Genomic DNA, 25,748 nt, shown 5'->3' on the forward strand with positions numbered 1-25,748 from the left:
ACCTGGCAGAGCAACAGTGCGACGTACTTTACTCTCCTGCAGGGAATAACAGAGCTGCTGCTTGACGCCACAGACCACAGCTCTGAAGGTAACAACTTCTCCTTCATCTCTCATATGGACTGACAACTCATTTCAGTTCAACACACGTATGGATGCTTCCCTTAAACTTTTAAAACTTGTTTTGAGACTTTTTCTTTTTCTGAAAGTGTTATTGCCTGAAGAGATTTTGGGGATAATGTATTTATGTTTTTATATTGTTCTCATTGGAAAGGCACTGGAGTCGAAACACTTTGCCATTCAAATCTACAATAGAGGGAAAAGAGAGAAAAAGACAAATGATTGAGGTAGAATAAGGACTACTTGTGTTTTTTCTTGGTTTCACCCGCATTGGCATGTTAATGTTTAAATCATATGCTTTCAGACCGGCTGTGTGTGTGTGTGTGTGTGTGTGTGTGTGTGTGTGTGTGTGTGTGTGTGTGTGTGTGTGTGTGTGTGTGTGTGTGTGTGTGTGTGTGTGTGTGTTTTTGTTGTTGTTGCTGGGAGCACAGAGAGGCTGAGTGTGTGATACCCATTCATTTTGCTAGATGCTTTTGGAGGGGTATAGTGAGTGAGTGAGTGAGTGAGTGAGTGAGTGAGTGAGTGAGTTCAGGTTGAGGAGAGAAAGAGAAGGAAAAAGAGGAGAATAGCGGCATCAGCATGAGCGAACCCTCCAAGTCTGTCTTGTTTTTTTCTCTTTCTAGTATTGTGACTGTTAACTCAGACCCAATGTGTTTATGCGATGTGGCCAGCTCCGTTTGTTTGCAGAGCTCTCCTCGCTGGAGTCACACAGATTAGTTAACACAATAGAGGCTGTTATAGGTTGGAAAGCTTGTGTCTAACTATTTCACTGACTGATTCCAACTGAGGTTCTCTTCACGTTCTGCCCCCGTCTCTCCGTCTCTCTGTCTTTCTCTCTCACTCTCTGTCTCTCTCTCACTCCCCCTCTCTCTCTCTCTGTCTCTCTCTCTCTCTCTGTCTCTCTCTCTCACTCCCCCTCTCCCCCTCTCTCTCTCTCTGTCTCTCTCTCTCACTCCCCCTCTCTCTCTCTCTCTGTCTCTCTCTCACTCCTCCTCTCTCTCATACCCCCTCTCTCTCTCTCTGTCTCTCTCTCTCTCACTCCCCCTCTCTCTCTCTCCCCTTGGCTCTTCCTCCTCTCCTGCCTGCTGCTAATCCCATTTGATGGCAATGTCCTTTCCACTCCAATCCAGGCAAGAATGTCTTCAGCATTCTTTGCTTTAGAGAAGGAAAAAAAAAGAAGAAAAAAAAAACTTCCCTGTCTCATTTGGACAGACGGAGCAAAAAGGAGGGATGGGTGGATGGAGGTATATATAGAGAAAGGGAGGCCTGCCTGATTGAGGAGAGAGAGAGCCGTCTTCACCTATACACTTGGATATGAAATACGAGCCCCCTGAATAGCGGGCAATGGGTGGGGGGGGGGGGGGGTAATAGAGAAAGAATGAAAGAAAGTAGGGCATGGAGACGGTGGGCGAACGGAGCTGTTGGTGTGGCTGGAATAAGAAAAACCCTCTGTGCTACGTTTAAAAGAAGGGGGGGGGGGAAGGAAAACAGTCTGGTTCTGTTTTATGTGGTGTGTGTGCAATTAGAGCCATAGGGAATGGGGGGAAAGGGAGGGGGTAAGGAGGTATAGGGGTGTACCAGGAGAGGTTAGAAATAAGTTAAGGACACAAGGAGAACAAAGGCTCTGAGAGAGAGAGAGAGAGAGAGAGAGAGAGAGAGAGAGAGAGAGAGAGAAAGAGAGAGAGAGAGATCATGTCAGCTGACAGGGAATAGGAGGATGAATGAACAGAACTTTTTTTTCCGCATGTGTGATATTATTGAATATTGGGTGTGCCCGGCTCCAGCAGCAGTATTATGGTTTGTTTTTTCTTTCAGACTTTGAGAGTATGTTGAAATATTCCTGGAAACTTCTGAGTGTCTCTTTTGCTTTCTCTTGTGAGAGAAGAGAGGGAGGCAGATAGGGAAAGTTGGAGGAGGGAGGAGTAAGATGTATGTGTGTGTGTGTGTGTGTGTGTGTGTGTGTGTGTGTGTGTGTGTGTGTGTGTGTGTGTGTGTGTGTGTGTGTGTGTGTGTGTGAGAGAGAGAGAGAGAGAGAGTGAGTGAAAAACAAAAGTGCAAGAGGATTTTTTCATACTTTGAACTCCTACATTGTACAACTTGGATGATTCCCACGTGAGACCTCACATTGCAATGTAGTCATTTAAGTGACACATTTCACGTCAGAAAAACACATTTTCTCAATCAATCAATAGGCCATCACCTTTAAGTTCCCAGCAGTTCAAACACAGACAGCCATAGTCTTACTCATAGTCTGTCCGGGTGTGGAAGCCATTGAGACAGTCACTATGTCAGATGGATTGGCCTGTTATGGCCCGGGGGCATCAGACACATTACGAGTGATGGTGCAATGCTCTCTCTGGTGAATACAAGCGATTAAACCATGAACCAGGTGTGTGTGTGTCTGTGTGTCTGTCTGTCTGTCTGTGTGTGTGTGTGTGTCTGTGTGTAGGCGTACAACTAGACAGGATGCACCTCATTTCTGTGGGACTAGAAAAATCAATGCATGCATTTCCACTGGCCCACACTGTAAGCTCAAGCACAGTGTGTATCTGCGGCTAGTAGTGGTTTGAGCTCCGGCTGTGTTTGCATTGTAGACCAGAGCTCCATTTTTTTTTTTTTTCTTTTTTTTTACTAATCGGATATTAATCATTTACAAACAGCGAGTTTGTGCTGTTGCTAAGCCACGGGGTGTTTGTAGAAGCAAATATATACCGAGGTGTAATGCAAACACACAATGGGCCGATATACAGTAGTATGAGAGAAGACAGAACACCCACCCAAAGACTTTGCCTTGTTCCACTTGTTGCACTGCACAGCCTAGTAGAAGATACCTCGTTTACAAACTTCTCATCTTCATTTTTTTGCTGTTGTTTACGAAGACCTAGGTGACTTGAAAGCGAACAGGCGCGTCCTTGATCCCCCCCCCCTCTCCCCCTCCCTCGTATTGTTGTTGTTTACAGAAGGAAAGCCCTCGTTACTGGCCCTCGTACACTCAACTACTTCCTGCTCTGCCTCTTTGCACGCTTCCTGTCATCAGCTGTGGCCCAGTCTATTAAAAAGCCGCTCCGTCTTTTTTAAATGCAGCTGCGGAGCTGATCAAACGGGCGGCGCATTAACCTGCGGATGGCTCCCAGCCTGCTCCGATAGGTATTAGTGGATAGAGTGGATGGGTTTTTTTCTCACGCACCCCCAAGTCTTTGTTGTTCAGGAAGCACAAACAAAAAGTGGCATCTAGTGGTTAAACATGGCCGTTTAAAAAATGTTGAGGTCTTCATTTAGCCTATTAAAGCAAGATGCTGTGGTTAGAGACCCACTGTGTCTGGCAAGTCCTCTTGTTCAGCCGACTGATACATCACTGGGCTGTAAAACACTCCATTAGTGAGTTGCTTTTAAGAGCTTTTCTATCTAAAAAAAACCAAATGGAGAGCTTAAAGCTGTAGTGCGTAACTTCTGTCATATGCTGTACTTCCAGGTTTTTCTTGGACACTTCTTGGGATTTTTATGAGCTCCTGTGCCAGTGTCAAGGGGGGGGGGGGGGGGGCGACACCAGTTTGTAAATGCTGCCATACTGAGAAATACAGAGAGAGTTTTGTGGAGCTGATAGGCCTGAATCAACTTTGTGTCAACACGTTTGGCGATGGTCCTAATTTAGCAGACATTCATTTATATGAAAAAAAATTCATGCACTATAGCTTTAAGCATTGAGCTTTTCTATGTAAAAATAAACTGGAGAGACGAGCTACTTCAAAAGCAGACTTCTCTCTATGAAAGTATTTACAGACAAGCTCCGGCCCAAGGAAAACAAGAGGAGCTATAACTGCTCTGTCTATTTATACCACTAAAAGTCAGGTCAGAAAAAAGAAAAAGAAAATGAAAAAGATGTATTGCCGCCGCAGAGAGACACAAGAGTAATGCTGTGTTACAGAATGATAGACAGGAGGGAGAGAGAGCCCGGCCAGAGCGCGCTGTAGGCCAGTTGGCTCCGACCAGAACAGCAAAACACAGGGCCGTTGGCATGGCGACAGAGGAACACCTCCCTTCTAATTCAGCCACGGAGACAAAGAATAAAGAAGAGAGAGAGAGAGAGAGAGAGAGAGAGGGATGGAGGTCTGTTCAGTTTCTCAAGCCATTTGAAGATGCCTTGAATTGGTTTAGTCAAGGTTTTACTCAGGTCAGGTTTTTTTTTTTACAGCTTAGTACAGCTGGGACAGTGGCTTGGTGGTGTGGTCAAAGCGGTCAGAGCTAGTGGTTGCAGGGGGGAGGAGGCGGGGGGTGCGGGGTCACAGTTACTGGATGAGTCCTTGTCCTTTTGCTTGATGTAAATCCAATACAACCATTCACGCAGCTGCAAATGATACAAGCTGACCTTTTGCACGCACGGTTTAATACGAAGCATTCCCAAAGGTCAAACAACAAGAAGCTAATCTAATCTGATCTGATGATATCATAATTCTCTCCAACTGTGTCAAGATGCCACTGGGTTTAATGTGGATGAGTGACTTGATTGTGTATCTATCGTGCACACAACCCTGACAAGAGGGTTTTATGGACCATGCAGAGACAGAGAGAGAGAGAGAGAGTACGTGGGCTGCACAGCGGTTCTGCTTTGTAACCAGCAAAGAAAAGTGTGCTTGTGGCTTTATGTAGAAAGTAAATAGCACCTTTTAAGGCAGTGATGTCAGTTTACATCTGGAGAACATCCACCACTCTGCCTTCACTCCTGCTCATTTCCATAAATTCATCCACGTCTAAAACTGTTCAACAGAGCCGCTTTTTTCCTAACCATACTCAACTAATCTAATCTGTCAAAAACGTAAATAGGTAAACTATATACCGTGTAGGTCTTCTTGGCGCGGAGGCAGTACAGCTGTGTGTGTGTGTGTGTGTGTGTGTGTGTGTGTGTGTGTGTGTGTGTGTGTGTGTGTGTGTGCGTGTGTGTGTGTGTGTGTGTGTGTGCGTGTGTGCGTGTGTGTGTGTGTGTGTGTGTCGGGTTTGGGAGGGACGAAGGGCCGTGAGGAAATGAAGTGTGTTTCCTCTCTGCCGGAGCAGACGGGCAGGGGAGCTTCTCTCCCTGTCAGAGAACACCGCCAAAAAAGGAAAGAAACTGCTGTGAGCCCCGCGGAGCTGCTGCCAAACTATTCCTGTGAAAGCACTCTTTTGGTTCTGAACACGAGACCGCTGGACAAGGTGAAAGAAAAAGAAGTGTGCACAGAGAGAGAGAGAGGGAGAGAGAGGGAGAGAGATGGAGAGAGAGAGGGAGAGGGAGAGAGAGAGACAGAGAGAGAGAGACAGAGACAGAGAGAGCAGGAGAGAGAGAGAGAGAGAGAGACAGAGAGAGAGAGAGGGAGAGAGAGAGAGAGACAGAAAAGAGAGAGCAGGAGAGAGAGACAGAGAGAGAGAGAGGGAGAGAGAGAGAGAGGAGAGGACATATTGAATGGCTGGTGTGCTCTTACAGCCACTGAAGCCTGTGTTTTGCGGAGAGCCGGAATGATTGCATTGGACTTTTTTTTTGTTTTTGAATTAATGACTATTTATTTGGGCATGTGAAGTCTCCTCTGGATGGGGAGGGGAGCATATGACCAAAATAACCGGCCAGGACAGAGCAATCAGTCATGTTGCTGTTGGACCGTGGTGGTTGGGTTTGTTACACTGTGCTACAACTGTCAGTTTGGTGAAATATTCCCCGGTGTTGTTTTCAAAATCTAAGAGGGGGGAGGCTAAAGGGGGGAGGGGGGTCTCTGCATTCTCCCAGATGAAAAATGGCCCAAAAGACTCCGCTGATTGTTGGACATCTGGAAAAGATTTGGACACGTGAACTTGGTCCTGGTGGACCGCTGACAACACGCGCGCCACTGGGATGTACAGTATATTCTAAACAGGCTGCCTGTGAGGAACCCATCAGTCGAACACACACACACACACGCACACACACACACACACATACACACACACACACACACACACACACACACACACACACACATAGCTGTATACCCTGAAGGTTTATAACTTCAGCCCTTTTCCCAAAGACCCAATGTCCTCCTCCCGATTCCTCAAGGGGAGCATCTAAGAGTTCACTTCTGTCTTGTGGTTTTCAAAGTGTGTCCTCTTGTAAAGCCCTGCTGCTGGTGCGTGTATAGAGGTCGTTTCAGTGGCGCTAAGAGAAAAGAATACACGCTTTAGATTGGGAGAGGATGACTTTACAGAAACCTCCCTGCTCCCACGATGACGTGACAATACGGTGAATCAAGAGAGCTGGGGAGAGAGACTGGACAACCACACCTCTGTGAAATAACACAATACATCAGCATGGCCGACCCATCCCTGGCCAAATGACACCTCAACGTCATGCATGTTGTTTGTCTTGCTTCGCCATGCCATTCGCAGCCACACCTACCGTACGGTTCAGATAGAAAAAGCTCCTCTCTCTGAGCAGTCCATTGGGTTAAACTGTTTTTCTGGCTTACCACACTTATCTCCTTCAGATTCCTTTACCAAACTTGATGTATTGTCAACAAGCTGGGGCTTTTAACTATGTAAAGTGAAGAGGCTGATAACCTATCAGCCCATACTGCTGGTGTAGTGGTTTCCTTCCCAGAAGAACACACGCTAACACATACACACACAAACGCACGCACACACTCCTACACACACATGCACACACACACACACACACACACACACACACACACACACACACACACACACACACACACACACACACACACAATTTTTCTGCATAACACAGCTTTGCCTGGACCTTATGCAAGCCTGACAAGCTATCAGGTTCAGAGCAGCAACTTTAACTCCTGTTGGATTGTGTGGGACTGGTGAGCACGTGCTGGTGTCCTCCTCAGAATGTTTTATGTCTCTAGTCATCATCATGTTCACAGTCTGCTGTGTTTCTGCCTCACTGGGCCCGCTGCCTTCCCAACACAGTGATTAGCATTTTAACTCTCCATTGATCATACTCACATCTGGCATCTTTAACATATCGGCCAGTTGTGTTCTGACTACAGTTGGATAGAGAGCTGGTGATGGTGTAATGCCTGAACTGAAAACAGCTGCATGATTTTGTTACATATTTACGGGGTCTATTGCTTTGTTACAGAGATCCCTCCCCCCCATAAATATGAGAATTCCTTAACCGTCCACTGTGTAATATATTGCATTGAGATGAATAGGTAGCAATTTGACTTGAACAATGTGACTTTCCGAGACATTCTCCAATGCCTTAAACATTTAGAACACTTATTTTAAAAAATTCTGCTAAATTCCAAAGTATGTTACATTTCTGGAACGTGTTCCACATATAAACAGGTGAAGAAGAAGCTCACGCCACAGTAGTTAAGAGTAGTTATCTTATCTATCTAACTAAAATAAACTAAATGGTGCAACACAACTTACCTCATTCATCATTATATGGTCAATCACACCATAGTGTATCACTGTTTGATGTGTGAGAGTATGCATCATGGGCTGTGTGATGCAGCTCACTTTAAGGCCACTGGCGCTGCTATTGAGAATGAACTTCTGTTACAAAAAACACTAGATGATATTAGTTAGTGCTAACTGTCACTGACCACCATGCTTCTTCTTCTCCTTAGGAACGCATCCCAGCTGAAGCAGCTGCAGGAGCAGATTCTGTTGGAGCAGCAGCAGCAGCAGCAGCAGCAGCAGCAGTACAGCCAGGAAGCCCCTCCTCCACCTTGTCCCCCGTCTCCTCCTCTCCCTCCTCCCCCCTCCTTCCAGGAGTTGGAGCTGGGCAGCGTCAGCACCATGCAGGCCAGCACCTTCAACTACGCGCGGCCCAAGCAGTTCATCGCTGCTGCGGCAGTGGCTCAGAGCCCTGGCGGCGGGCCAGGCTACGTCACCCAGACCTCTGGCTCCTCGGGCTCCAGTGTGTCCTCTCCCCTGTCTCCTCCCGCCTCGCACAAGCCCTTCGGCAGGGTCACGGTGCCCCCCTTCACCAAGGCCGGCAGCTTGGAGTCTCCCGGCTCTCCCTCCTTCCCACCCCCTCCCCCTCCCTTCCTCAGCTCCAGTAACCTGTCTTCTCCCACGGGGCCGGGCCAGGACTTCCCCCTGCCTCCCCCTCCTCCCCCCCTGCCCGTCACCATGTCCCCGGCTGGCTCCGACATGTCCTCCCCGTTCTCCTCCGTCCCCCCGTCCCCTGCCTCCAGCTTCCTGTCCTCTGTGCTGCCCTCCACGCCCTCCTCACCTGGCAGTCCCACTGTCAACGCCCTGGGCCTCCCCAGAGGCAACGGCACTGTGTGAGTACCCATCACATCATGCACGTTAACACACAGAGCTTTCTGTCTAGTCTACAGTGGGGGACAAAAAATTTGGGTACTGACAGCCCCCCAGTTTTGCTTTTGACTGAATTAGGTGACACACACATACCCATGTGCCAAAAGTGTTGCATCAGGGTGCCCCTTCAGATGAAAAAAAAGTCAGTCGATCATGTTCTACCTTGGTGCCCCTATGGTTGAAAATAGGCATAGTTTGAGCATCGGTGGGGGACACTCTAACCACTACACTACCATACGAGCGCCCCCCCCCCCCCCCAAGTCATTCCCCTCTCTGCCCCATTTCATCTGTCTCTCCAAAACTGTCCTATAAAGTGCCATAACAAATCTTTAAAAAATCTAATAAAATGGGCATAGTTTTTGCACTAAGGTCACACCAGAGCCCCTTGTTTGACCTTAGGGAAAGTGGTGAAGACAATTAGTCAACAGGTTAGTTTGAAAATAGATTTTAAAAGGGGACTTAGGCACTCCAAACAAAAAAGGGCAGGGCATGTCTAGTTAGTGCATACGTTTCCGATGTTCTTTACAAAGTGCATCTCAGGAGAGTTGAGTTCCTCCTCTCTAGATAAACCTGCTGGCAACTGTGAGCAGGACATCTGCTAGATGGAAGATGACATGTTTACATTTTTATATAGCATGTTTACAGGGAAACGCTAACTTACAGAGCCCTAAAAAAAAAGAAACACACACACACACACACACACACACATAGACACAAAAGTGTTTTCAAGGTGCAAGAGCTCTACCCTCCATATGGAACAAAAATATACACGGAGACCTCAGAGTGAAAAGTGCGTCGAAATTTAAATAAACACTTTTCAGTGTCACGAAAAAAGTTGTTGTCTGTCAAAGATCTATCACTTCACAGAGCATTCTGTCCAGTTCACATAGAGTGTAGGGTTACTGGATTTAAGATGTTGGTCTCTGCATATTGGCTCAGCTGATAGCAATCTCTTGTGTAGACAATCCTCTTCTGATGGGCCGTCCCCAGGGGAAGAAATCTTGTTATGTTTCGCCCTCCATCAAGGACATTCCACCTTCAACTCTCTGCCAGTCATTTTTCACCAGCCCCTCACTCACTCACTCACTCACTCACTCACTCACTCACTCACTCACTCACTCTCTCCTGTACTCCCCCTCCTCCCTCCTCTCGCCCCCTTGGCATTCCTGCTGCAGTTGTGGGAGATAAGAAGACACATGGTGGAATGCTATAGCTGGACACTTCCAGATAAGGGTGGAAGCGAGGGGGGCCGGAGAGAGGGCAAAGGAGCTTAGAGAGAGGGGAAGAGGAGTTGCCACGTGTCGAGATAAAGCGTGTTTTTGTCGGGGGGGGCGAATGGAAAGTTGACAAATGTTTGTGTTTTTCAGCAAAGCGTTCCCCAGGAAGTCCTCTGTCACCAGGACACCTCGCCTGACCTCCGACTCAGACATCCAAGGCTCCAAGGACGCCGTCATCCAGGACTTAGAGAGAAAACTGCGCTTTAAAGAGGAGCGCATAAGCAATGGTCAACAGGTGTGTTTTTGTGTGTGTGTTTGTGTTTGTGTGTTATTGTACACTGCTGAAAACTGTGTGTTTCCATACGAGAATGAGTGTTTTAGTAACACAGATTAACAAGCGTCCCAACAAGTTTTACAACACTATAAAAAATGTAAAAAGTTGGGGGAACTTTTGGGAAATGTTCAAGGCAACTGTCTTCACTAGAATTTTGAGTTTTCAGGCTTCGACTATACATTCTTAGGTTTTAAGGGAAACTGTCTACATTTGAACTGACTCAGTATTGTTTGTTGAGATAATTTATCGTTCAATGAAGCCTAAAGTTTCTGAGTTCTACTATGGCTTCCAAAAGTTGTGCCAACTTATAATTTTTTTGTTCAGAAATGTTGAATCCACCTTTTGACTTGGTGTTGTTGGTTATCTGTGTATGACAGAGAATTATTTGGCACAGCTGTTATTGTTTGACATTCTTGATATGTAGAACCGAGAGTTTTCATACATAATGACAGATACATCTTCATTACATATGAATGAAAAGTTATCTTAACCAAACATACTAAGTTGGCTCAAATGCAGTTTCCCTGTTTAACTCAAAACCCTAGCGAGGACAGTTGGCATTTAGAGTTTTCCTAACTTTTTTATTTTTGCAGTGAACTTGTGTAGGCCAACAGTTTTACTTTTACCTCCCATAAAAGTGTCTTTAAACAAGCATTTTGTGCCATGCCCCCTTCACATACATTCATCATGATTCACCCTTCATCATTTCATCCCCTCATTAACACAATTCTTTGATACAGTAGCTAGAAAATGGTGTGTGTGTGTGTGTGTATAAGTGTGTGTTTATGCAACTCACACACTAACCCTCGGCTGACCCCCAATAATCCCTGCTTCCAGAGGTTAACCTATGAGGAGAAGATGGCTCGCAGACTGCTGGGTGCTGACAATGCTGCCACAGTCTTAAACACACAGGAGACAGAGGAGGAGCCCGTCACACAGGTACGATGGCCCTTTGATAGGATCCACAAACACCTGGAGTGGAAGAGCAGTCTCATGCACACTCACCTGAAAGCATACGGGCACAGGAGAGTCGCACTGTTGCATGTACACGACACAAGCACCACTTTTTTTTTGCTTGTCTCTGTTTTGTCCACTGGATGCATTGCTGGTGTCATGAGTTACTGGCTTTCCTTTATATACTGTTCAAATCAGAGCACAGCACCCCCACCCACACACACACACACACACACACCCCAGTCTCCTGTAAACACTGTTGAAGAGCGAGTTATGAAAGCAGGGGTATATAAACACCGTAAAGTCCTCCAGAGCCCCTCCATAAAAAGCTCTGTTTATGCAAACTGGTACAAACCAGTGTTGTTGCAAACATGCTGGGGGAGGAACACTGTTTGAAGGCCTGTGTAGCTGTTTGTACCACAGTGAGTCACGCCAAATGTTCCGTGGAAGTGCAGCACGTCCACACCTCATCTGTTGTTCATTCACGGATGCAGCATCTATTAATTACATTACATTACATTACATTACATTACATTACATTACATTTTATTTAGCTGACGCTTTTATCCAAAGCGATTTCCATTTAGTGCATGATTTATCAGAGCTCTTTTCCTTCTAATGAAGGTAACCATTTGTCAACAATTTAAAATGGGACAACATCAGCCCCCACAGTAGTCAAGATGAAGCCTTCTCATTTTCAGTTTTATCACGTAAAGTGCTTTCAAGTCACATTTTGTAATTGTGAAAAGGTCCAATCACTGCTCATACTGCATCTGCTCAAAAGGTGAAGCTGTCTCTGATTGACACACTATCCTCCACCAACACATTCATTTGTTAGCTGAAGTCACAATGTAGACAAAGTTGTCTCCACCCCACTTAAGACATGAAATCAAGTTAGCACTGTGCCATCCCACTGTATGGAGCCCGTTGGTACAGGGAGCGATCTGATTGGTTGTGTCACTGCAGCACTGCATGGCTCTGAGAATGACTCCGTCAGTGCCAATTTGTCATGAATACATTGCAAAATGATGGTGTGTTTTACATGTCATTTAAATGTTCTGTTTAAAGGGCAGGTAAGATTAAACATGCACACACACACACACACACACACACACACAGAGTAACTGTGTGATGCACAGTGAACAAAAACAACAACTTTTTTCTCTCAACAGGAGGACAAATCATCAGATAGCGAATTTTTCCCTCAAAAGGTTTTTGGAACCTTGTTTCTTTCTGGCACCTTATGTTTATATTTCTCTTTTTTTCCCATTCACTGAATGCCACTGTGTGTGTGTGTGTGTGTGTGTGTGTGTGTGTGTGTGTACGCTTCACGTGCACACAAAGTCACGCCAAGCTCTAGGATGTGTTCACGTTGACCAGGGCAGGATCAGGCCTGGGAATAAGCTGATAAGGGAACAAAAGGCAGCAATATTTACTGTGCGCTCCATTCACAGGCAGGTGTGTCTGGCAAACTAATAGAGCGTCACTGATTGAGCATGTGAAAAAAAAAACGGTTGATCCCTTCACCTTTTGACACTCTGTTGTTGTCCCTTTGAAATTGATTCACAAACTGAAGCATGTTGGAGCTTGATCACCACAGCATGTTTGCTTTTACCCAGATTGTGCTTTTGTCACCATCATGCAACGTTAACTACTGCATTTGAGATTTTTAAGCAGCGATTAAAGTTATCTCTTTTGAAGAAAGAAATATTGAACATTACTTTGTATGGGTTTTGGAGGAGGACCAACATGCCCCAGCAGCTGCCTGGGTACAGTTACTATTACGGGGGATAATACCTCAGGATGATCAGGATGGACCACTTGTGTGATTGCTGTTGAGCGGACACAGAGTGAGTGAGTGCAGGAGGATAAATTGCTGGTTGTGCAGCTGTGCTCCAAAGCCTGTCATTATGTGTGTGATGTGTCATCAGACCACGCAGCTGGGCAGATGTTCCCCCCCCAATGTGCCTCGGCAGCACAGCCACAGTGATGAGAGATTGATGGAGGTGGTGGTGGTAGGAAGGGAGGAGTGTTCTCCATCAGGGCACAGTCAATTAGAAAATTGGGAGAAAGTTGGTATTTTGGGTGACGATGAAGACAGGATAATGAGTGCGTTGAAACACTTGGAATAGAGCAGACTGGGCATTTTTTTATCGATAGGTTTCTGTCTGCTCTTAAAGGTGCAAGCAGCGATTTTTGGAGACCAATATCTGTGAATATCTCCTTGTGATCCACTACATGTCCGTACTACTGTATGCCCCTGGTAAAAAATAAACTGGTGTTAATACAAAGCCTCGGCTCTGTACACTGGTATGTACACAAAGGGTATGTAAACAAAGGGGGCCCATCCACCCTAGCTTACAAACATGCCCATTTACAGAGCCTTTCGATCGTGAGGAGACATTCACTGATTTGGACACAAAGTGATTTTGACAACAAGCGTTCTCAAGAAGCACTGACTCCACCTTTTAAGACAGCTGGAGGAGAGAGAGAATGGAAGATAGATTTTTTTTTTAAATGACTCATGGGAACAATTATCTCAGTTTCAGGTGACACGAAAGTGATTTGACTATTGTGTAAGGTAACAATAGTGTGCTGCTGACTCCACCTTTAAATGTGCTTTTGCCTTTGCCACGCGATCATACAAACCCAGTGCCTTCCTATCTTGGTCGTCTTTCCCTAAATCTTCTCTCTTTTACTCTCTCTCTCTCTCTGTCTCTCTCTGTCTCTCTCTCTCTCTCTGTCTCTCTCTGTCTCTCTCTGTCTCTCTCTCTCTCTCTCTGTCTCTCTCTGTCTCTCTCTCTCTCTCTCTCTCTCTCTCTCTCTCTGTCTCTCTGTCTCTCTCTCTCTCTCTGTCTCTCTCTCTCTCTGTCTCTCTCTGTCTCTCTCTCTCTCTCTGTAGGAGTACAAAGTGTCCAGCTTTGAGCAGCGTCTGATCAGTGAGATAGAGTTCCGTCTGGAGCGTTCTCCGGTGGAGGAATCGGACGAGGACGTGCAGCACGACGAGGACTCTGCGGGCCGCGGCGTGGCTCCGTCCTTCGACCAGAAACTCAAACACTACAAAGTCTTTGAAGGCATGCCCGTCACCTTCTCCTGCAAGGTCAACGGAGACCCCAAACCGAAGGTGGGAACCTGCACCGTTAATGGGAGAATGTCTAGAATGTCCCCCCCCCTTCCCCCTTCCCCCTCCCCCCTCCCGGTGATTAAACATTGTTTGGTGATGACGATGTCGTGGGCCTTTTTGTTTTTCATTATTAGGTAAATATTTGGTCCATGTCTAAAGCCTTGGTGACGGCCCGGGGGCCTCATGGGAGCTGCTGATGTGTGATGTTGATGATGGAGGGGGTAGATACTGTACATGTGCTGGGTGTTGTGATAAGGGGAGGCCCCCTGTGCTGCCTGCCTGGCTTTGTCCACCTTAATGACGTGGTGATGACAGACTACGGAATGAAGTGATGAAAAAAACAGAGAAGCAAAGGGAGATAGAGATGAAAGAGGGAGTGAGAGCTGGATTGAAGCGATATAAACAGATGAGGATACATTTTATGTTTAGCACTGTTGTGTTGAGAAATTCATTTTTGTGTTAGTGCTAAAGTTTTCACGTGGGGTTTTGGGCCCAAGTCCATGAAATCAGATCGCTTTGGACCAGGAAGACCAATCTTTCCCTTTGTTTTTTGCATAGACTGAATGTCACTGTGTGTGTACATGTGCACACACAGTCACGCCAACTGCTATACGATGTGTTCACGCTGACCAGGACAACAGATGTTTAGTTTGAGCCACTGATTGAAAATGTGAAAAAAAAAATATCCTCCTTGTTAAACTTTTAATTAGCACAATATGTTTCATTTTAGTGTTTAGAAGTCAAAATAATCCAATCAATCTGGAGTTTAAACACAAGTTGCATTTTTAGGTATGTGTGTATTTTTATGAATTTATATTCACCTAAAATGGGGTGGGTCGTCACACAAAAGTAGTTAAAGGTGAAGTAAGCGATTTATTTATGTTAATATAAGTGTTAAATCGCTCTTTATTCACACAGTGATCACTTACATAGTGTAAGCGTTTCATAAAGCCGATCACTCAGTCACCCGCTCTGCATGTAATCGGCAAATAAACTTTTCGGGGATCCCGAAACTGGTATCCAATCACAATAGAGAACGCTACAAACCGGCACCCGTCTCACTGCCGGTGCATGCGCAGAGCGACAGAGGGGTGAATGTTTATGTGCCTACAATGGCGTAGCAGGTAAAAATCCTTCCCAATGTCTGTTTTGATGGTTTTTATCATGTTTTATCACACTTACTTATTTGAGATGATGCTAGATAACTCGTTGTTTGAAGACCGCAGTGCACTGTGGTGACGTGGGGACGAGGGAGGGGACTGCTAACTGCAGTCAGTGACTGGAAGTTAGCTAAACTGACCATCCCGCTAACTGAACCTTTAACAGTTATCCATTTATTTCATCTATTTATGTGTGTGAAGTCATAACTTAGATTTCTTCTTACTGATCTCGATCTCACAGGTGTACTGGTTTAAAGACGGCAAGCAGATCTCCAAGAGGAGCGAGCACTACAGGATCAGCCGCGACGCAGATGGAACCTGCTCTCTGCACACCGCCGCCGCCTCTCTGGACGATGACGGCAACTACACCATCATGGCAGGCAACCCCGAGGTGAGAGGGCATATACACAGTGCTGGGGGGGGGGCGGGGGGAAGAAAAACACAAACCCTGCGTTCCAATCCCAATACTTCCCTACTATTTAGTATGCCAGAAAAAGATTTAGGATGTCCCACGTCATTTGTGGTGTGCTGAAAATACATATATGCCCCACTAACTCCAATAGCATTTTGGAGTATTTGTCTCTATTCTTGACATTTCTCGACATAATGAAAAAAAATCTTCCTTATCTGATTTTTTTTCTCTCCTGTGGCCCTACAACTCTTCTGTATTTTAGTATGTAGTGTAGTAAAAAGAAAAAGCATGTGATTTGGAACGCAGGGCACATAAAATAGCCATGAAAATTCAGTGCAGAGAGATGTCAGCACCCTAAAATTTTGAATATAATGGATATCCAGATAATGTCTCCGGCCCTTTCGAAGAGGAAGAGGGCGTTGAATGAGACAGGAAATCACCAAAGCACTTTTTATGAGTGTCAAAAGTTCACTTGCGACTGGGCTTTTTCTAACAGCCTTTTTACCCAGCTCCCAACACTCACATTTTATTTCCTCTTTCCCAGTCTGACATGGCTGCATGCGGTGCAGTGTGGTAAAGTGTCAACACCTCACAAGCTCCCTTTCTCTCTCTCCATCTCTCTCTCTCTCTCTCTCTCTCTGGCTCTCTCTCTCCATCTCTCTCTCTGGCTCTCCCCCTCTCTCTCTCTCTCTCTCTCTCTCCATCTCTCTCTCTCTCTGGCTCTCTCTCTCCATCTCTCTCTCTCTCTCTCCCTCTCTCTCTCTCTCTCTTCCCTCTCAAACCAGGCCAGAGTGAGCTGCACGGGCCGGATGATGGTCCAGGCTGTGAACCAGCGAGGCCGTAGCCAGCGCTCTGCACCCGGACACATGCGCAGGTGAGGCATTTTGCTCACTAAAGACAGGGACGCAGCATATCTCGGTGTGTTTTTTCATCCAAAGCCCTCCATGCTACTGGCTGGCAGTCGTGTAAAGAGTACCTGAAAACCATATACGAGGAAGAGTAGAGATACCTTACCAGAAAAATGACTCCCTTACTAGTTAGAAGTCATCTATTACTATACCACTTGAGTAAAAGTACAAAAGTATCTGATTCTAATAGTATCGAGAGTGTTTGACTGGTATGGGATTACTACTAGGTAGTGGGAGATGAAGTATTACGGTAAACAGACTCTGGTACAAGTAAAGTCCTGCATTTAGGTAGAAGTGTGTAAGTACAATCAGGAAAATGTACTTAACGTATCAAATGAAATTATTTGGCAGATTTGCATTACAAAAATGATCATCATCAAAATAGTCAACAGCCAATTAGTTTTTTTTCAGTGTTAGCATTATAGCCTTCAATGTTCTATAAACCATTCATATGTTCTGAGTCCAAAAATGATTTTAGTAACTTAAGTTATCATGTAGTGGAGTAAATAGTAGAGTATTAACCTCTAAATTGTAGTGGAGTAGAAGTATGAAGTGGCATGACAAAGCCAACACTCAGGTAAAGTACAGGTGCCTCAAACTTACAAACAGTGATTGAGTAAATGAAACATTGAGTGAACACCTCTGCTGTCTGGCACATGTGCAGTGGGCCCCGTGCAACATCCGCCCGGCTTCCTTCGCTCGGCTCGCCCACACTTCAGCCCCGATTTAGAAAGACGTTAATCTGACGTTAAGTGTTTTCCGAGAATCTAGCTATTTACACAAATGTTTGCTGTGAGCTGAATCACAGTTCTCCCCTTTGTTGAGCTGTCCGTTGGGGAAAGAAAAGGCCAATGTTAATGAGAGGGAACACCTGTTTGCCCGGACTCTGTTTTTTCATTGCTCTAATGACCTTGTAAATACGGTGTGTGGGCATTTATCCGTGCCCAGATATATCAGGGTGAAAAACGCACAGGAGATCACAGGCGGCTCCCTCGCAGCGCGTTTAAAAACAACACCTGTAATGTGTTATCAAGATGAACACTCCCTGGAGAGACACACAGATAACCATCAGTGTCTCACATTCTCCCTCCCTGGTTGACGTGCAGGCAAAGCGATGATGTCGTTGTTAACAGAGTCACAGGGGAAACCTATACGGGGCTGAGAGGGAGCCTCCCATACATTTAAGAAAGAGCAAGTGGAAGGAATGCAAGAGCAGGAAATAAGAGCAAAAGTTCATATTATGTCTATGAAGAGGGGGGCTGAATAATTCACCAACGACAAGCATGAATGTGGAAATACACTCACCGGCCACTTTATTAATTACAGCGGTTTAATGAAAAGTTATTGTGCAAATAAATATGTATACAGGCTGGAACTAGTCGATATTCACCAACAAAATGTGTCTTATTTGACAAAAATTAAGAAACATTTATGTTAAAATGCCACCTCTTTTTAAATATAAATGAATTAAAATGTGGCAACAACAAAAAAAAGCTTCAAAACATAAGAAAAAATCCAGAATTTTTCATTTATTTATTATTTCAAATAGCTGTATGTTTTCCTTGTCTGTGCCATAGGCCTCGCTCCAGGTCCAGAGACAGTGGAGATGAGAACGATAACATCCAGGAGCGTCACTTCCGCCCACACTTCCTGCAGGCGCCCGGCGACCTCATCGTCCAGGAGGGCAGACTGTGCCGGATGGACTGCAAGGTAAAAAACACTATAGAGTCTATGGTAAATAAAGCCTGTGCCAACACGGGGAAAGTAAGGTCCACATGTCCAATTGTTTCCATATTAAAGGAATACTTCACCCATATGGAACCGGCGTTCTATCTATATAAAATCTCTATTATAATATAATGAATGAGGTTTTTCTTCCCTCAGTATTTCCTCAGTCTTCCCTTGGCCCAGCTGTCCTGTTAATCCTAACCTTACATTTTACCATGTGTGATGTCACGCATGAGAAAATGTAGGGTTAGACAGAGTGAGACCATAAAACACTCCTTCTGCCTTTTCTCAGGCTAGGATGAACCGATTTCTAAAATGTTTGCACATTTATAACTACATGGGATCTCAGAGTTCAATATGTATATATTAAATACACTTATTTATTGATTCGGACTGAGTAGTTGTTAATGTTTGGTCTGCTCCCACAAAACATGCTCAGCTAAATATATTATTGTTACGTACCGGAAAGGACAAACTTAAAAGAAGAAAAGAGAAAGTATACCCAGCTGTTTTAGTCTGGTATAAATGTCATGTCAAGCTATATTAACTTCAATGTATAGAAGACCTTTATAAGACAGCAGTTTCAAGGCCTTCCGTTGTAGACAAGTTATGCTTCCAGCGCCGTGAAGCACTTCACGGTACACGGTATCCGAGGGGGGGGGAAGAAATGCCCCTGCACCAAGGAGAATATCTTAATCATAGTATTAGAGAAAGCCATTTCAGATGCGCCCTTTAATTCAGTGTGCGTATTGCTTTCAGGCAGGCTCCATGTGTCTGCCCTGCCAAAGACACATTTCACCCGTCCGCACATTCCAGTTTCTTTTAGGGAATGAAAAAAAAACCAGCAGAGAGGAGATGTTTCAGCAGTTCTTTGCTCAATGAGCGGCTCTCAAAGCAGACAGGGAGAAGGCAAATGTGTCGTTCTTTTGGGGGGGGATCAAATAGGCTTTGCTAAAATGATTTCCCCTTAATAAACCACTTTGGGTTCATTTTCTCTCTCTCTATATTTACTTCCTCACCATCACCACTTTGCCTTCCCCTCCAGCCCCCGAAAACATTTAGAAACATGTACATGTAATGAAATCAAACGGACCCACGATTACCCCACTATAAAAAGACTTGCCTTTTTTTCTCCCACCCAACAGAATTTAAACTGAGAGTCTCCATTCCGTCGGGAGTCTTAATGTCAAGGATATTTATAGCATGTATTTATTTGTGGCTTTCAGAACTTTCCATGCTTAAAAAAATGTCCCCGGCTTCTAAAAGGGTATACTGGGGCCTCTTCCAGAAATGCTTATCACTGCTGTTGCTGCTTGAACCTACTTTCCCCCCTTGTTGTGGGTTATCTGTGAATGCTTTGTTGTTCATTTGTACCATGTAATAGCAAACACATGGTCCATTGAGAGTGGGCACACAGTAGTGGGCAGGGCGCAGTAGGTGTTGGCTTTTTTCTTGTTTCTTTTAGTGTACGTTTTAATTCCCATGACAAAGTGGTGCGCAGGCGACCAGGCTCCTTCAGACAAAACACAACACAGACGGATTAACCAAACACTGCTGTTTTCACACAGCCAACACACACACATGCACGCATGCACATGCAAATACACACACAAGCACATGCAAACACATGCACACACAAACAAGCACACACACACGCACTGCCCCCGTGGAACATATGCAGCAAATGGACTCATTTTCTCCAGCACTAACAAGCGCACACTCCACTAGTACTACTAACTGACAAGCATTCACACATTCAGCCAGGGGCGAATTTAGTCATTTGGGGGCCTAAGGCTCTTAACTTGTCTTCTTCAAATTCAATTGTCTAAACTGGCAGGAACGTCTCAAAAACTGTTACTAAAGCATCAAAATACAATTTGTCCCATGGACAGTTTACAATAATAATCAGTAATATAAACATTAAGGTTAAACAAGTTAAGATTGGATTCAAATTCATACATTCCCATTTATTACATTAAGATAAATATATATGAATATAATATATACAGTATATCGCCTTTTAAGAAACCCAAGGACGAAATGTCTGCTGCCCTTTAGTAAGGTTGTTACCTTTGGTAGTTTTGATTTTTTTTTTTTAATGTTTTGTTTTCCTCATGTTGAACCGTTTGTTTTCCACTGGCTCCTGCTGAATTATTTCTGCAGATTCACATTCAAATCAAGGAGAGGTCCAATGTAGTGGGGACTGAGGCTGACGTTTTTTTTCAAACCATCTTCACCATGAGAAATAGAGGCATTTAATGGAGCCCCGTGGTAGCTTTGCCTCATGATAAGTTTGCCCATACATCCAGTGGATTGTGACATTGCGTGTGTTCTTCTAGGTGAGCGGCCTGCCCACTCCTGACCTGGTGTGGCAGCTGAACGGACAGACCATCCGCCCTGACTCGGCCCATAAGATGCTGGTGAGGGAGAACGGAGTGCACTCATTGGTCATTGAGCCGGTGACCAGCCGCGACGCAGGCATCTACACCTGCATCGCCAGCAACAGGGCCGGACAGAACTCCTTCAACCTGGAACTCATCGTCGCAGGTAAACAGAAAGATCCGTAGGGTACATTAATGAACTGTTGGTTAATGCTTAGTTAATGCTAAATAAACATTAACTTACTGTTAATAACCACTTTGTTAGTGCTTAATGAGCATTAACTAAACATTAACTAACCATTATCAGTTAATGCTTAACTAAGCATTAGTTAACTAAGCATTAGTTATCTAAGCGTCCTTAATTCCCAACCAAGCATTAACTAACCCTTTATAAATAAGAATTAACTTAGAACTCTCTCTCTCTCCCTCTTTCTCTCTCTTCTCTCTCTCTCTCTCTCTCTCTCTTTCTCTCTCTCTCTCTCTCTCTCTCTCCACAGCCAAAGAGATGCACAAGGCCCCTTCGTTTGTGGAGAAGCTTCAGAACACCAGTGTGGCTGAGGGTCATCCCGTGCGTCTGGAGTGTCGCGTCCTAGGCGTCCCCTTCCCACAGATCTTCTGGAAACGGGAGAACGAGTCCTTCACTCACAACACTGACAGAATCAGGTGGGTAATATAACTGACTAAATGAACTTTGAAAACCAGATGATGGGCCTTCCCCCCCCCCCCCCCAAAAAAAAAAACAGAATATGTAAATCAGTATCAGAAAAAGGTTTATGGCCGGGTACGTTCACAAAAGTATTTGCCGTGGTCTGATGGTGTAACAACCATAGCATAATGCCACCTGCCTTCTGCTATCGCCGGCATGTAGGGGTATTAAACATACTATACACATTAAGGCAAGTCCAATAATGTTTCTATTAAAAATATGAAATGTACCATGAACACCATTGAGAAGAGAGATATGTGCTTTTATAATTTTTCTAATTCTATAAGATAAAAGGCAGAGTGATACAGGAATGATACGCAAATAAATCCACAGTTTTGAACACAGGGGAGAGTGGGGTGAGATGTGCAACTTTTTACTCAGTGACTTTAAAGTGAGCGAGGCCTTGACAGTAATGTCTCCAACTAATATATGTATGTATATTTCAGGGTGTTGTGCATCCCCGGCAACAATAACTTTGGATCTGAAATAAACTGTTTGAGAAATATAGCTTTCGGAAAAAAATTTGTCTTGTGGCACAACTTGCCCCCGGTGTGGTGTAAGTTGTGCCTTTGGAGAGAATACCATGGGGTAAATTGTGCCATTGATATATATCTCATAAACTGTAATGCAAGACAAATCCATTAGACAATCACTTATTTAAGGTTTATTGAAAGTAAATAAGTAAATATTTTACAAAGATTGAAGGACAATTTTCTTAAACAAGGATATGCAGATCTAATGGTTTTACCTGCAAAGCTCACAATGACAAAGTCACCATCATCATCTTTCTGGCCATCTGAACTCTCATCAGTGCTGTTGTTAAGTAGAATGGAGATGTCAGTCTCTTCTGAGACAATCACTTTCTTTTGGTGACCAGCGTATACAGCCATGCCACTGGCACAACTCTCAGAAATTTACTTTGCACTAGCTGCTCCGCCCTTGTAGAACCAACTGCCACGTGGCATATGCGATTCCCCTTCCATTTCTCCCTTTAAATCAAGGCTCAAAACCCATCTGTACACCCTGGTTTTTCCTCCCCATTAAATATCTTACCTCTGCATGTCTTTTATTTTTCTTATTGTTATTTTACCTGTGGTCACATTTCCAATTTCTTCTATGGTTTTCTAGAAACAAGGGGTGGCACAACTTCCCCACTGGCACAACTCACCCCACTCTCTGTAATCACGTCCATTAAATTTTTTTTGTCATTTTTTTTTCTTTTTCCCAGCATGCACCAGGACAACTGTGGCTACCTGTGTATGATCATCCAGCCCGCCATGAAGGAAGACGCCGGCTGGTACACTGTGTCGGCCAAGAACGACGCCGGCATCGTGTCCAGCACCGCACGCCTCGATGTCAACAGTGAGTGTGAAGCAAAAGTTTTCTTTATTTCTCTTGATATGTTATAAAGGCAAGACGCTGCGGGTGAATTGTGAACCATTTTAAAATGACAGATCTCATCATGAAGCTTTACCAGTGGATCACTTACATTAAGACAATAATTATTTGTCTTGCAAAAGTTTGAAGAAATATGCCAATTAGGCGAATAATCTGACTCATTATGTGTACATTTGCATCTCTTTCATTTTTACTAACATATTATTGTTCAAAGTTTAAACAGAACGTATTTTGGATACAGCCTTTTTTTCAAATGTATACATTCAATAAAACACTATGCACAGGTCCTAAAAGTGCATTTTCTGCATGTTTTTAAGATTACAATGTATCAACAATCTGACAATTAACATATGAACAAATTCTGTAATAACTCGAACAGTGCTGAGTGCCAAGTTTAGTTGATGTGACTGCTAGAAGTTGAGATTTTTGGTTCAGACTATTTAAAAAAAACTCATGTGGAGAGAATGGCTGTTGCAGACACAAACAGACAAAATGTAGTCAAATAAACACCTGAATGTACATGTTGGACCTTTTTGTTTACACCAGTATGAAAGAAAACATGTTATGGAAGCAAAAACAGACAGAAATCTCAAAATTGACATGTGCTTGAAAAGACAATGTCTCACCCTTAAATATTAACCACGCCCCCTTTCTCTCTACCTCCGCAACCCAGCTCAGTGGCAGCAGCCCAACCTTCCCCGGCCCAAGACGGTGCGCCCGTCTACCAGCCGCTACGCCGCACTGACACAGAGAGGCCTGGACGTGAAGGCCGCCTTCTTCCCCGACTCCAGCCCCCTGCAGCCTGGAGGCCTGGTGGAGAGTGATGACCTCTAGAGAACCAGACAACCAGGATTGTGAAATAAACCCATGAAAGCTGCCCCCCCCTCTCAGTCTCAAACCTTGTCCCACCTGAGGCACTCTTTATCAATGAACTGCACATACAGAACTAAAGGGTTGATGGTTTGGTGGTGGGCAGGATGAGCTGGTGCAGCCCCCTGATTTTCATATGTTGTTTTCTTTTTCTTTTTTTTTTGTATGCCAACACATTATGTAACAGAATTCATCAAGTTGTACCCTCCTCCCTCCCTCCCTCCCTCCCTCCTACCCGAACTTCATTTGTATCAACTGGACCTGGAAAACAAACCTATTGAAGTGGAGGAAAAGACTGTTCATTGATAGGCCTCTGTCAAGTTTCATGAAGCGCACGGCCGACTCTCTCTTTATGAAGTAGTCCTCATGTCTGTAAAGATTTTGAAAAAAGTTTGATGAAATGAAACGAAAAATAGGATTTTGCTACTTAGCTGTGCATGTTCAAGCGGTGCCATTTGAAAAAAGAATACACAGGCTAATACTGCAGCCCATACGTAGCACTTCACTGACTTTTAGCGTAGAAGTTTGGAGAGGTAAGACTTTCAATGCACGGTAGCTCTGACGAAGGAGATCACACACTTTTTATGACCTGGGGGCTTTGTGTAGCGGCACAGTGCTGATATCTATATATATACAGCATGTGATTGTAGTAGTCGGACTTTAATACAGTCTCAGTGTTGTCAGGTCATTGATTTAGCTTACAGATATTGTTAAAGGCCGGGCCTTCCAAAAATATGTTTTAGTTTTTATTTCGTTTTTTAAGTGAGGTTTAGGACAGAGGAAAGGCTCACAAGTGGATGGGTTTTGTCTGATTGTGGTTGCAGCAGCAGAACTGAAGGTTGAAGCTAACAGACACAGGAAGGGGAAAGAGACAGACTAAAAAGCAGGTTGTGTTTGCGACGGATGGACATTAAAGTGGTAAGTTAACACTTGACAGAGGGATGTGAGTGAGTGTGGCAGCGGCGCGGATGTAAAAAAAACTTTGGTGGTGGTGGTGGTGATTTCTTTCTCTTGAATGATGGTTTATTTTACAAGTGTTCTCACTCCAGAGAGAGAGAGAGAGAGAGAGAGAGAGGGTGCTGTGTGGAAGGGAGTTTTGGCATATTATGTCACACACAATGTCACAGATTGTCCCATTTTATTTTTGTATGAAAAAGAAAAAGACTTTACCTTTTACCAACCAGCTCGACATAAATTCTATCTGCAGACTTTTTTTTCTTCTTGTTGACTGATGAAACAATCTTTTCTGTATCATGAAGTTTTATAAATGTATTTACTGCCTTAAAATCACGTCTAGGCCTAAACATAAACAATTTTTTTTTTTTTTTTTGCATGTTATTTTTTTGGACACTTGTACACAGTGCCAAACGACTTTATTTTTTTTTTTCAGGATGTAAAATAAAAACACAACTTCTTTTCAGTATTCGTCAGGGGGCAAAGAAGACAACACTTTCTCAGTTGGTGGAAAAAGTTAAAAGGCAAGGTATATTTATAACCATTATTTTTGGTCACCTTCTGTAATACTATACAAAGCGGACATCTTTCTCTTGTGTCTGTTTTGGAGCTTGCATCGGCTTACGGTTACTGGTGTTTGCACATTTCTATGCCAATCAATGCCTGTATATGGATTGTTCTCCTGATATTATTTTAGGTTATGAAAAATTAATAAAAAAAATAAACTCTTCAGAGACAGCGTCAGATGTTTTCATAGACTGGCGGGCTCTTCCTAAAACAATAAGAGGACGCCAACAAACACACCATCAGTCCACAGTGGACTGACCATTCTCGCAAAGAATACACATCCGTTTACCCAACATCTAGATCTTTTGGTTTTTAAAGAGATGCAAGCGTATGCATTATTAGTTCATTACGAGAAGAGATTGGGACAGAGCCTTTGAGGGAACAAAAGCCATTTTTAAGAACAAAATGTATCATAGATCAGACAGCTAACAACATATGAACAAATCCTTTTGTATAATAACCTTTGGAATTAGTGCTCAGAATGATCATGGAAAGTTTGGTTGATGTGAGTGCTTTAGAAGTTGAGATTTTTGTGGTTCAGAGAAAAAATGAATGTTGAGAAAACGGCTGTTAAAGATGGTTGTATTAGGGAGAAATATACAGATGCAAAC

At 44.2% G+C, this 25,748-nt stretch overlaps 1 protein-coding gene across 5 annotated transcripts in view; it reads left to right on the forward strand.

Moving 5' to 3' along the window:
- palld (palladin, cytoskeletal associated protein) overlaps positions 1-25,230 on the forward strand; it is a gene marked incomplete at its 5' end in the record, with an annotated part of 65,539 nt that extends 40,309 nt beyond the window's left edge. For 2 of the 5 annotated variants that reach the window (XM_080033363.1, XM_080033361.1), the window contains 12 exons: positions 7,725-8,387; positions 9,792-9,936; positions 10,813-10,914; positions 12,102-12,140; positions 13,832-14,053; positions 15,455-15,604; positions 16,411-16,499; positions 18,111-18,243; positions 20,601-20,808; positions 21,140-21,305; positions 22,577-22,710; positions 23,420-25,230. In XM_080033363.1, the coding sequence (XP_079889489.1) occupies positions 7,725-8,387; positions 9,792-9,936; positions 10,813-10,914; positions 12,102-12,140; positions 13,832-14,053; positions 15,455-15,604; positions 16,411-16,499; positions 18,111-18,243; positions 20,601-20,808; positions 21,140-21,305; positions 22,577-22,710; positions 23,420-23,580 (2,212 nt within the window). In that variant the 3' untranslated portion in view covers positions 23,581-25,230. Of the gene's footprint in view, positions 1-21; positions 89-7,724; positions 8,388-9,791; positions 9,937-10,812; positions 10,915-12,101; positions 12,141-13,831; positions 14,054-15,454; positions 15,605-16,410; positions 16,500-18,110; positions 18,244-20,600; positions 20,809-21,139; positions 21,306-22,576; positions 22,711-23,419 lie in introns of those variants that run through there. The other 3 variants (XM_080033362.1, XM_080033360.1, XM_080033364.1) reach the window with 2 other exon arrangements.
- Positions 25,231-25,748: the final 518 nt, after the last annotated feature.

This window comes from Ammodytes marinus (genome assembly GCF_949987685.1).
Source record: "Ammodytes marinus genome assembly, chromosome: 8".
NCBI lineage: Eukaryota > Metazoa > Chordata > Actinopteri > Uranoscopiformes > Ammodytidae > Ammodytes > Ammodytes marinus.